This window comes from Lemur catta, chromosome 1, assembly GCF_020740605.2.
Source record: "Lemur catta isolate mLemCat1 chromosome 1, mLemCat1.pri, whole genome shotgun sequence".
Taxonomy (NCBI): Eukaryota; Metazoa; Chordata; class Mammalia; order Primates; family Lemuridae; genus Lemur; species Lemur catta.
The window spans coordinates 282,909,423-282,922,950 of NC_059128.1; the positions used below are offsets into that span (position 1 = coordinate 282,909,423).

Genomic DNA, 13,528 nt, shown 5'->3' on the forward strand with positions numbered 1-13,528 from the left:
ACATTCAGACCGTAGTAGAAAAAGAAAGGAAGGAAGGGAGGGAGGAAGGAGGGAGGGAGGGAGGGAGGCAGGGAGAAGGGAGGAGGGAGGCAGGGAGAACCTTCAGAGGGAAGAAAGGTGCACAGGAAAGCCACGCCTTAGCACCTCAAGGGAAGGGCAGGAAAGGGAGCAGGACCACGTGATCAGTGATGTGGCAGCGGGAGGCTGGGGACATGGGGACATGCATGGCAGGAGCTCTCTGTACGTTGGTTCATCTTAAAGAAACAGATATGTTTAATCTCTGTGGTCTGTTTCCTGTTTTGCTGGTGCTCCTGTCAGCCCCCGTGTCCAGATGTGCCCTGCGGCTCCTCTGGCAAACCTCTCCCCGGGGCGCACACGGGCTGCCCGGGGGCAGAGGAGGGGCCGTGGGGTGGGAAACCAAAGAGGAGAGGGAGGGGCAGGGCCACGGGGGCAGGGCAAGCGCTCAGGGCTAAGATGGAAAGATGAGAAGAATAAGGATGTTTTCAGGGAAAGAAAAATGCAAGTAAATATTTCACAAATTAAGAGGAGGCAAGTTAAGCATCTCGAATGGATTGTTTTTGTTTTCTTCCACTAGCATGGAAAAAAGAATGGCTGAGAAAGATCTAGAAAACAATTTCTTCAAATACAGAAAGGGGAAATAACATCTGGCAACAGGATGACCTTCAGAGTTGAAGATGAGGACAGAAGTCTCAGAGACAGACGCCGGAAAAAAACTGGAGGCCTCCTTCCCACACACCATGGAAACCCTCTCATGGCTCCCATCGAGGGTCCCGCTAGGAAACCGCCGCCGCCCGTGGGCCACCGTGTGCTCCTCTTCCTCAGAGCAACGGCCTCCCCGACTCCGCGTGGTCAACCCTAGAACACAGCCCCCACCTGGAGCCAGCCGGAACATTCCACCCTGCGGCCATGGAGCATGTTCTGGAAAAGACAGACGAACCCAGAGGGGCCATCGGTGCCCCCCCACCCCAGGAGCTTGCCTGGACCCTGAGAGGGAGGTTTCTTTCCCTACTGGGGTTGAGTATTCGCAAGGGCAGCGTCTGTCCAGCTGAGAAAGAAGTCGGTACCCCAGGGTCGAGGGGCGGAGGCCATGACAGAGCCCTTTCCCCACCGGAGCTCCCAGACCCTGCCCTCCTGAGTTCACACCTGTCGTCGGCGCTCCCCAAGGGGTGGGCTGCACCACCACGGTAAATGCTGGGACCCAGAGCCAGACGGCAGCTGCGTAAGCAAGCTCTGGGCTGTCGGTGCCCTCGCGGCTGTGGCTATGAAGTGCGCTGACGGTCATGTCCACCTCGTGGGCTTGTTTCGAGGAGTAAACAAGTCAGCATTTGAAAACCATGCCTGGCGCACAGTGTGCATCTTATAAATGTTGGTTGTCATTGTTATCACTCCCTGTTATGGGATCCAGAACTCCCGCTTCTGACCTTGAACTACCATGAATCAAGTTTTGGTCATTTGCAGCCCAAAAGGTCTTGATTAGGACAGTCAGACAGTTTGACAAAGAAGCTCGAAGTCAGAGGCTCAAAGCCGGTTCATGGGGAAACACTCAGTGTATACAGCTCAGCCCTGTGACCCCTGGATGTCTGCTGCACTCAACACAAGCACCATCTACCCACAGAGGTGACGGGTCCCAGCATCTCTCTAACATTCTCTGCACAGCACCTGGCCAGAGTAGCTGCTTAAGAAAAATCATGAGTTACGTCTGAGTAATCACTAATGCTTTGGAAAATGCTGTAATGTGCATTATTGCATTTTATCCTCAGCACACCCCTGCAGGGCAGGAGGGCAGGTGCCATTGCGGAAGACTCGTGGGTTTTACTGGCCAACAGCAGGTACAGGGCAGGCCATATTTTGTTATTTCTATCAGTCAGATAATCTGCTCTGGCCCCTGGAAGGCGGCTTCTCCCAGCCACAGCTGGCCTGGGTGCAGATCAGCGCTCCACGGCTCTGTCTGCAGAGTACTCAGCACCCTGCTCACCTGAGCAGAAGTCCCCAGCCTCCCGGAGACACCTGAGCTCTCCTGACACCTGCAAACCCACATCTCCCTCCCCAGACTCTGAGAAATTATTCCTCAGCTCCCTGCATCCCTCCTCCAGAACCCCAGCTATCCACTCCTCCCCTCCACGAAGACCTGGGGCAGCCGCCTTGGGGAGCCTGAGATTTTGGAAGTAAAAGTTTAATTAGGGAGATTATCTTCTGCATGCCTGAAAACTTCTGCCCCGGGCCCTGCAACTCAAAAGTCCCCAAGGCAAGAGAAAAACAACTTAATTAAATAAGAAAAGAAAAAGACTTGGCTACTTTTTAAAGGGAGGAGAAAATAGCTAGAGCAGGGAAAATAAATATCATAAATTATCACAGTAAACTATCCTGCTACATGGAAATAAGGAAATGGAGACTCCAGGAGGTTTGTAACCTGCCCGGGACCACGACACCCAGGCAAGCACCTGGGACCCGACTGCTGGCCAGGCACCTTCTCTGCGTTTCTGCAGCTGTCGGGTATTGTTGAGTGAACAGGCCCAACCCCTGTTTCGCGCAAGGGGCGAGATCTACCAGAAGCCCAAGTCCGAGCTCCTAAAAGGCGTAAGACAGGCTTGCGGGAAGATGGAGCGGCCATGCGTTTCTCTATTCCTCCCTCTAACTACACACCTTGGATATCGATATAAAACAAATACAAGAAACTGTGAAAGATGGGAAAAGAAGGCAGGTGCGCCAGGGACCTTGAGACCCAAGGAAACGCACTGTGATGAGGCCCCGGGATTTTTTGCATCATATATCCCAGACTATGAGTTAAAGTATCCAGGAAATTCCCAGCAAAATCCTGCCCTCTCTGGCCAAAAGACCAGGAAAGGCACAACCTAGCAGGATAGAAAATTTGTAGATAATAACTTCTCTGCTCCAGCCAAATGCCACAGAATAAACTATGGCCCAGCCCCCACCCCCACCAGCAAAGAATGAGTGGGGAGCTTGGATTTCAACCCTCCTCAGGCTGTAATGAGGCACCCAAACCTGCCCCGACTCCCCTCGCCATACAGCGTCGGAGAAGGCCAAGTAGGGGTCTGCATTTCACCGCATGGGCAGGAATGAGGGGCCCCTCCCCCACCTTGCTGGGTGGTACCAGGAGACCCAGTACAGTCAGGACACTCCCCACCCCACGGTGTCACAGAGGCCATGGGGAACAGTAATGAGCTCTCCTCCCCCTCTCAGCTCAAGAGGTATCAGTGGGGGCCAAGTGGGGAGCTATAAATCCAGCCCAACCCAGCAGTAATGAGGATCCCTCCCCCTGGTGTCAGCAAAGGCCGAGCAGGGAGCCTGGACTTCTCCCCCACCTGGCAGTGAAGAGCACCCCCCTCCCCCCACCCCTGCCAGAGTGCTGCTGGAGGAACCAGTGGAACATAGGGTTTACGTGAGATCTAGGGTCTCATAACAGAATACCCAAAATATCTAGGCTTCAACTGAAAATCACCCATCATACCAAGAAAGGAGAAAATCTCAGTCCAGATGAAAAAAAAAAAAAAACATGCCAATCAAGCACGCCAACACCAGGATGACAGGGTGTTAGGGTCATCCGACAACGATTTAACAGCTGCCATCATAACAACACATCATACTTTCATGAATTGTGCTTCACATACAATTATGAGCACACTTGAAGAAATGAAAAAGTAGAAGGCCTTGGCAAGAAATAGAAGACATAAAGTGGGAAGTTTAGACCTGAACACAATCAAAATAAAAATGCAGCAGGTGGGCTCAACAGCGGAACGGTGGGCACAGAGGAACAAACGCACGAGTAGGAAAACAGAATGACAGAAATCACCTAATCTGAGCCACAGGGAGAAAACAGGCTGAACAAACACGAACAGAGCTCGAGTTTCCTGTGGGATTGTAAAAAAAGATCTAACAGTCCCAGAAGGGAGGCTGAGGACTTAAAAAGTATTCAAAGAAATAGTGGCTGAAAACTTCTTAAATTTGGCAAAAGACATAAACCTATGAATTCAGGAAGCTTAGTAAACTCCAAACAGGATAAGCCCAAAGAAATCTACACCAAGACACATCACAGCCAAAGTTCTGAAAACCGAAAACAGAGAAGAGATCGTGAAGGCAGTGGGAGAGAAACAACGTCGTACCTACGGGGGAAAACAATTCCAGTGACAGCAGATTTCTCATCAAAAACAACAGAAGCCAGAAGGAATGGGCACGTTTTTATCTCCTGAGGTTGGGAGGGGGAGTCTGTCAACATGGAATTCTATATCCAGCAAAAGTAGCCAAGAATTAAGGGGAAGTCAAGACATTCTCAGATGAAGGAAAACAGAAAATTTGTCACCAGCAGATATTGTCTAAAAGAATGGGTAAAGGCAGTTCTCTAAACATAAAGAAAGTGGTAAACGAATGAAACGTTGAACATCAAGAACAAAAGCAGAACACAATAGACAAAAATATGTTTAGGTAAAATGGACTTTCCTTTTGCTCTTGAGTTTTCTAAATTGAGTTTGATGGTTAAAGCAAAAATTACTACACTATCTGATATGGTTCTAAAGGTATGTGGAGTAAATATTAAATACTTAATACAATTTTATTATAAACAAAGGAGGGTAGGGGAGATAACAGAAGGTAAGGTTTGTACATGTCAATCAAACAGGTAAAACGACACCAGTAGACTGTGATACGTTATGTATATGTAATTTGATACCTAGAGCAAGCCTTTTAAAAATCTATTCAAAGAAATGCATTCAAAAACACTACAGATAAGGCAAAATAGAATTCTAAAAAATGTTGAAGTAACCTCCAGGAAGGCAGGGAAAAGAAAACAGTGAAACAAAAAGCATAGAATATACAGAAAACAAAAAATAAAATGCATACTTAAGCCCAAACATGCCAATACTTAATATTAAATGTAATTAGCTGTACCAATTAAAAAATAGAGATCAGCAGAGTGGATTTAAAAACATAACTTAAAGATATGCTATCTACAAGAAATTTATTTCAAATATAATGATACAGGCAGCTTAAAAGGATAGAAATGGCATATCATGCAAACATTAATAAAAAGAAAGCAGGGGTGGCTATATGAACACTGGATAAAATAGACTTCATAGCAAAGAGAATGACCAGCTACAAAGAGGAACATTATATAAGGGGAAAAGACTCAATCCACCAAGAAGACATAGCAATCCTAAATGCTTATGAACCAAAAAACAAAGCTGCCAGATATTTGAAGCAAAAACTATTGGAACTAGTAGAAAAAATAGATAAACCCACAGTTGGAGATATCAATACCTTTCTCTCAATAATTGCTAGAACAACTAACCAGAAAATCAGCGAAGGTGTAGGAGAACTCAATAGCACTATTAACCAACAGGATCTAATCGATATTTATAAAACACTCTGCCTAACAAAAGCAGACTACACATCCAAGGGTCCATGAAACATATGCCAAGTTAGATCATATTCTGGGCTATAAAACAAACCTCAACAGATTTAAAGGAGTTGAAATCATGCAGATTGTGTTCTCTGATCAAAACAGAATCAAACCAGAAAGATGTAAGAAAAGCTTCCAAACACTTGGAATCCTAACAACACACTTGTAAATAATCCATGAGTCAAAGAGTGAGTCTCAAGGCAATAAAAATACATTTAACTGAGTGAAAATGAAAATAAAACATATCAAATTTGCAGGACAGAACTAAAGCAGAGAGGGGAAGAAAAATTTATGGCACTAAATTCATGTGCATTGGAAATGAGGAAAAGTCTCAAATAGATAACCTAGACTCTTACCTCTAGAAGGTAGAAAAAGGAGAACACAATAAATTTTAAAGGCAAACAATAAAGATAAAAGCAGAACTCAATGAAATTTAACAGAGAAGAACAATAGAGAAAAATCAATGAAACACAAAGCTGGTTCTTAGAAAGAATCAATAAAATTGACGCACCTTAGCAAGACTGGGAAGAAAAGCCAGAGAAGGTGCAAGTTACCAGTGTTGGGGGTGTAGCAGGGGGAACAACTGCAGACCCCACACACCCCAAAGACAGACAGGGAACACCACAAACAACTACACACATACATTTGATGACTTAAACGAAATGAACCAATTCTCCAAGCAACACAAACTGCAACTCACTGAATACAAATTGGCTTTTTGAAGAGCCCTGTAACTATTAAGAAAATTAAATTCGTGTTTTAGAAACTACAAAAAAAACCAAGAAACAAAAACCATAAAAGCTCTCCAGACCCAGGTGATTTCCTTGGCGAATCCTACAAAATGTTTAAAGAATTAGCACCAATTCTAGACAATCTCCTCAAGAAAACAGAAGGGGAAGGAGCACTTCCCAATTTATTTTATTTAGCTAGTATCCCCTGATATCAAAATTAGGCAAAGAAAATATTTTTAAAATATTGCATGCCTGCAATCTCAGCTACTCACAAGGCTGAGGCAGGAGGATCTCTGGAGCCCAGGAGCTTGCAGCTGTAGCGTGCTATGACTGTGCCTGTGAATGGCCATGGCACTCTAGCCTGGGCAACACAGTAAGACTACTGTACAACAGACTAATATCCCTCCTGAATGGAAATACAGAAAGCCTTAACATAATAGGAGCAAATAGAATTCAGCAATATATTTAAAAAGTCATATCCCACATCCAAGTGGGGTTTATCCCAGGAATACAAGGCTGGTTCAATATTTGACAGTCAAGCAATGTAGTACATCATATTAGCAGATTAAAGAGGAAAAATCACATCATCATGCTGCTTGATACAGAAAAAGCAATTGACAAAATTCTACATTCATTCATGATAATAACACTCAGAAACATAGGAATGGAGGAGAAATTCTGAGTTGACAAAGAGTATTTGTAAGAAATCTACAGCTCACAATATAATTATTGGTGAACAATGAATGCTTTCTCCTTAAAAGCAAGCACAATGCTAGGATGTTTGCTTTCATCTCTCTTAATTAACGTAGTGCTAGAATTTCTAGCCAGTGTGGTAAAGCAAGACCAGGAAATAAATGGCATACAAATGGAAAAGGAAAAAAAAAACAAAATTGTCCCTATTTTCAAATGACATGATTGGCTAGCTAGGAAATCCTAAGAAATCTACAAAAATACTCCTGGAACAATAAGCGAGTTCAGCAAGGTTGCAGGACACAAGATAGACATACAAAAATAAATTTTATTTCTATGTTCTAGCAGTGAACACATGGACACTGAAATTAAGAACATGAAGCCCTTTACAAACAAAATTAAATACTTAGTATCTAAACTCAGCAAAACAAGTAGAAGACTTATAGGACTTGTATGCTAAAAGCTACAAAATCATGATAAAAAATCAAAGAAAATCTAAAATTAAAAAAAGGAGGGACATCTCATGCTTATGTATTGGAAGACTTATATAGTAAAGATATCAATTACCAAATTGACACGCAGGTTTAATGCAATTCCTATTAAAATCCCAGCAAGATTATTTCATAGACATAAACAAGACTGTCTAAAATTCAAGGAAAGGCAAAGGCATTAGAATAGTTAAAACAATTTTGAAAAAGAAGAATAAAGGAGGAGAAATCAGTCTATCTGATTTCAAGACTTATTTTATAGCTGCAATAATTGAGACTTTGTTATCAGCAAAAGGATAGTCACAAAGACTAAAAAAATGGAATGGAAGGTTCAGAACCTCCCAACACCAAGGTACAGAAACAACTAAGTGGAGGGAGGATGGCTTGCTCAACGAATGCTGCCAAAGCCGTTGGATGTCCACAGGCAGAAAGCAGAAGAACCTGGACTTAAGTCTCATGCCTTATGCTAAAACTAACTCAAAATGGATCACAGACTTAAAAGTAAAACCAATCTTTTAGTGAAAAAAAATTAGGAGAAAATCTTTAGGATCTAGGGCCAAAGAGTTAAACCTGATACCAAAAGCATGATCCACAAAATGAAAAATTGAGAAATTGGATGGCATCAGAATGAAAAATCCTGACTCTGAGAAAGACCCTGTTAAGAAGATGAAGAGACAGACAGGTTGTAGACCACTGGGAGAAAATATTTGCAAACCTCATATTCGACAAAGAGTTAGGATCTAGAATGCATGAAGAACTCCCAAAACTCAACAGTGGTAAGAAGTCAAACAATCCAGTTGAAAAATAGCAGACACTTCACTGTGGCTGTAAAAAGGGCAAGATGAGGCTTCTTTGTGGGCATGGAATGTTCTGGATCGGCACTTGTCAATGCCAATATCCTGGCTGTGACATTGTGCTTCCGTTGTGCAAGATGTTACCGCTGCAGGAAACTGGGTAAAGGCTCACAGGATCTCTTGGTGCTTAAACTGCATGTGAATTTACAATTATTTCAAAACAAAACATTTAATTTTTAAAAAGAGACGGGATAGTCCCCAAGTGAGGCCACTCTGGATGGGGTGGCCTTGGTCCAAACCTGTGACCGAGAGCATATAAGGATGGAGAGAGGCTAGCCCCAAGACCAAGACAGAAAGAGTAAAGTCAGGAGGCTTTGCCCCCTCGCCAGGAACGAGTGTGCAGAACACAGCCGCAGCCCGGGCAGACGGTGGCTGAAGGTGGGGCGACCAGCTCCGGTCACGTGCCATCTGCCACGCTGGGCCAGTTCCCGACCTCTCAAAGGTGAGCCTTCATCAGTGAAACGGGAACAATGTTGGATAAGATGGGAGTGACAAAGGTGCCTGGGGGCCCAGAAGGGGGAGAGGGGAGGGAGGCGTGTAGGCATGTGACAGTCTTGTCCCCCGTCTCACCTGCCGACCCCTTGTCTTCGCTGCTCACCTCTGACTTCGCTGGCCCCTGCTTCCTGTGCTGAACTGTCGTGTAGGAAGCTCTGCAAGGAAAAATGGGTAGGTACATGCATAAAGGAACCGCTTTCAATCTCAGATTCCCAACCTCAGATTTTTAATATTTCCATATTACATATTAAGGCATCTTAGTTTTCACTAACACTCAATCCATCTGAATGTGCCCGTTCATTGTCAGTTTCCCTCAGTCACGAGTTTTTGGAAACGGCCCAGGTAGGGGAACCAGTGGGCCCTGGGGTGCAGCCTTGGCTCCAAACCACGGGCTGTCCCCAGGGCTGGGGGCCCAACAGAGGATAAACACTCCTACCCACTGGCGCTTACCTGCCAGAGGGTGGTGACAGGCACTGACCCCACCAGCAGGATGCTGCACCACACACAGACTGCAAAAGGCACAGCTGGGGGTGAGGCGGCTTAGGGGGCACCACTGCAGAGACCAAGTCCCAGGGGGAACCTGAGGGGCGGGCCCCCAAGAGGGCAGGAGTGCTGAGGGCTGAGACATGTGTCCCCAGGTTGCCCCTGGTTGTCCCCCAAGATACACAGCCAGAGCTCCCCTAGCCTGGGCCAACAGCACTCTCCAGCAGCCAGGCTCACGGAACAAGTTAAAAACCCGGGTCCAGATCAGAGCTTTAGCTTTCAAATCCTCCCCAGCACCGCGTGGCCACACCTGAGGGCAGGGCTTTCCCTGTTCTGTCCACCCGGCGTCCCCAGCCCTGAGAACAGCTCCTGGCACCGACGGGCCATCTGAGTGTCTGCTGAGCGCGAGGCTGGACCTCAGGTCTCGGGAACGCAGTTGGGGTTGGTGGAGCTCCGCGGCCAGGTGGGAGACAGTCGGCCGAGCGGAGCCGCTCAGATGGACTCAGGGAGGTCATCTGACACTGTAAGGGGACTCCAGGCAAACCGCTGGAGGTGAGACCACCACAGCTGGAGGACGGCTGTGTCCATGAGGAACACGCCAACAGAATTCTTCTCAGCTGCCTCGGAGGGGGAGGCTGGGAAGCCATGGGGGTCCCCAGAGGTTTCTCTGGAGGGGTCAGAGACCTGCTGCTGGGGCTCCAGGGCTGGGGCAGTCCACGACCCCAGGCCGACCTCCCCTGTCGGGCCCGGCTCACTGCAACCACCAGGGCAGGTGGGCAGCCCCGCCCAGGCCCAGGAGGATGCCCGGCTCACCTGTGCCCACCGTCAGTAGGCACCAAGTGCAGGACCCTCACAGCAAAGACCAAGTCCTCAGGGGGCCCCTTTCTCCCTCTCATTTGCAGCCTCAGCAGCAGGAAGTCCTGCAGAGATAAGTCGGACACTCCCAAAGTGGAATCCGACAGGGGAGGCCACTGGAGGAGCAGTCCCTCTGCACAGACCTGGACTTGGGGTCAGCTGAGCTCCCCTGCCGTACACTGGGCGGGGCGAGGCCTGCAGTCAGGGCCGACTCGGGCCGTGCTAAGGGGGTCGTCCAGAGGGAAGGTGCAGATCCTCCTGGCTTGTCCTCTCCCGATCAGACGTGCACTGAATAGGGGTTCTCTGGTGAGCCCTGAATCTCACGAGGGTCACTGAGAAGCTGGCGCCCGTGCAGAGAAGGGGTACGCAGGATGAAGGGGCGTCTCCTGCACAGCCGTGGGGGGGCCTGGGGATGTCTGGTCCAGAGAAGCAAAGGCCTGGACACAACACTGGTGCCGCTGTGGACTAGCCAGGGCCTGTGTCCCTGCAGAACACAGAGTAGTCAGGGTGACAGGGAGTCCAGTCAGACACAGGGACACCTGCTAATGGTGACAACACTTAATAACTGCCTGTTGAGGAAGGAAGTGGCTCCCTGCTGGAAGTTCACAAGCCCAGCTGGCCCACCTGTCAGTGATGTCTTAGCAGGAAGTGCTATTGCGCCTGGGTGTGGCCCGGGCGGTCCTGTGGTGAGCTCCTCCGTGTTTGCCTGCCCGGCCCTCACGCTTCTGCTGAGAACACCTCCAACGGCCTTGGCCCAGCACCCGGGCCCAGGCTCTCTGTGCTGTTTCACTGGGGCTAACTTTCCCGCTTCGTCCCACGGGAGCCAGGCCGGACTTGTCAGCTGATAGGGTGCAGGCCCAGAGGTGCTGGGAGGGCCACGTGGAGCCAGCACCCCCTGGGGGAGCCCACGGGGGAGAAGGCAGAGTGTGGAGAGAGCATGAGACCAGGAGTGGAGGACACAGTACAGGTCCTTGGCACCCTGAACCTCTCTGTTACTCAACACAGTGGATTCCCCTTAGCTTACGCCAGTTTGAGTTGGGTTTCTGTCACTTGCCACCAAGCGTCCTGACACGACTGGCACGGATCCATGCTACTCTGCCATCTGCCTCCTCCCTGACTTGGCACTTGAGGGTAACATGGTAAGGACCCCACCTAGACGCTTGCCCTGTACCGTGCACCATTTCCCACATGTTGGAGGGTATTATCCCGACATGCAGATGGGTAAGTGAGAACTTTTTGGTGGCCTGTAACAGAAAATCCAGCAGCTAGGGCCATACCAACAAGGGATGTCTTCCCTCTCTGGCTTCCTCTGCAGGCTCCACACACTGTGCCCTGTTCCCTCCCTGCAGCCCCGCACGCACCCCTCACCCCTGGACCTCAGGTTCCTGCCCAAGCCCAGGGGGGCAGTGGGACTTCCCGTGGCCAACCCCGCACACAGCACAGGGCAGAGCACGGGGACAGGGCGGGGAGGAATGTCCAGAAGGAAGTCCTGGACATATTCCTGGAGGTAAGGAGGGTGGATATCAGACAGAACATAGATGCCCGTGCTGTAGGCACCAAGATGGCATGTCACTTGCCCTGGCCACACTCCGTGTCCCCCACGGCTGTGCCCTGCACCTCCGCTCCTGCTGTAGGTCCTGCCTGCCCCTGCAGCAGGGCCCCATGGCTGGGCACCTTTTTCTCTGCTTTTTGTCCTAAACTCTCCCCAGGAGGTTTGTGGATTTGAATCCCCTTCCCAGAACGTTCATGTTTTGTTGGACCCCTGGTTCAGGATGGTCAAGGCACCGCCCTGTCCCCTGGGCCTGGGCCCGGGTAGTGGCTCTGGGAAACAGAGCAGTGGGATTCCCACCTGACTGCATAAAACAGAGGTGACTACTGACTCCTGAAGCAAGACTGTTCAGACAGAACAGGGCCCTCTCCCCTCAAGCTCACACCACACCTCCTCCCCTTCCTTTGACTTGAGGCAGGAACTTGGCTGAGGCCATCTGACCTGCAGGTGTGAAGTCCGCCTGCCTGGCATCGAAAGCTTGAGGAGAAAGACAGGCTTCCCGCACCTGAGGTGAGGCGGGAGGGCTGACCCAGGTGTGCTGGAGGTGAGGAGAAATGCATCCCTGGTTTTGGTCCCAACATGCAAACAACTGAACAAAAGCATTAGGGCAGGACACTGGGACTAAAGAATGCCTTGTCACCATGGCTACCAGGAAATGGTCCCACTTCTATATAATAAGGGCTTTAGCAACTGCCAGGCCATCTGATACTCCAGTCTGGGGCCAGGTGAGAGGGCGCCCTCAGCCACTCCTGGTACAGTTACTGAACACAGCCACGGGGGAGTCGGGACCAGGCGCCGGGCACACCTCCTCTACAAAAACGAGCCTTCTCCTTTTTTGTTTGGGGCTGGGGGGAGGACAGAAGCCGGGCACCTTCACCTAGCAGCCCTTTGTCACCCACACTCACACCCATGTCGCACATGTCAGCACAGGTGCTGCCTCAGTGCGAGGGGTCACCCCACATCCGTGCTGGGGGTCGGGGCGTTGGAGCGGTCACCTCTTCCTTAGTCCTCAAGCTCCCACCTGGCAGAGAGGTGCCCAACAATGAAGAAAAAAGGAGGCAGAAACCCCGGCCCCTCACCTGCCCTCCCTGGACGCCCCCTCTGTCGCTGCTCTCACAGGCTTGGAGGCAGCGGGTTTCTGAGCCAGGAACCCTGGCATCAGCGGGGCGCCCCCGCGGGCTAGCCCGGGCCCTGCTGGCCCAGCCCCAGCGGGCTCGGACCCAGGGGCTCCGGCCTGGGCGGGCCGCGGCGCCTGCCAAGCCCGGCGGCCGGGGGCGAGCGATGGTCTGCGTGGGCCCCGGTGCACCCCGCCCCGCCCCCGTACCCGCACGCCGGGGAGCGCGGACAGCCACCCCCAGCAAGAGCAAAACAAGAGCACGCGCACCTGCCGGCCGCCCCGCCCCCTCGCCGCCGGCCAATCGCGCGCGCAGGGCGGGCCCGGAGCTGAGCGGAGCGGAGCGGAGCCGGAGCCGGAGCCGGAGCCGAGCCGAGCCGAGCCCCAGCGAGCGAGCGCAGCCCGGCCCGCGGCCCGCAGCCCGCAGCCCCGTCCCCGCCGCCGCCGCCGCCCCCGGGGCATGGCCTGTCTGATGGCCGCTTTCTCGGTCGGCACCGCCATGGTGAGTGAGCGCATCCTTCGCCCGCCGGGCGTGGTTTGATTTTCCAGAAGAGCAGGAAACGCACAAAGACCCGCACTATTCCGCCGACACCCGCTCCCGGGGACCGCGTCCTCCCGGCGCTGACCCGGGGCACCCCCGAGAGGTGCCGGGCTCCGGTCGCGCTCGGCCCTGGCTACCCGGAGCCTGGGGGTGCTCCTGGTACCCGCCGAGGACGCGGGAAGGCACAGGGGCCAGGAGTGGGTAGTGGGGCGGAAGGCAGCGAGCAGCCCCACAAGTGGACAGATGGCCTTGACCTCGTCCGCCTCCGCGCAAGGGGCGCGGGGCCCTGGGCAC

At 50.9% G+C, this 13,528-nt stretch overlaps 1 protein-coding gene across 2 annotated transcripts in view; it reads left to right on the forward strand.

Moving 5' to 3' along the window:
- Positions 1-13,075: 13,075 nt before the first annotated feature.
- Positions 13,076-13,528, forward strand: part of ABCG1 (ATP binding cassette subfamily G member 1) — a 68,183-nt gene continuing 67,730 nt past the window's right edge. For both annotated transcript variants that reach the window (XM_045540714.1, XM_045540715.1), the window contains exon 1: positions 13,076-13,195. In XM_045540714.1, the coding sequence (XP_045396670.1) occupies positions 13,154-13,195 (42 nt within the window). In that variant the 5' untranslated portion in view covers positions 13,076-13,153. The remainder of the gene's footprint in view (positions 13,196-13,528) is intronic.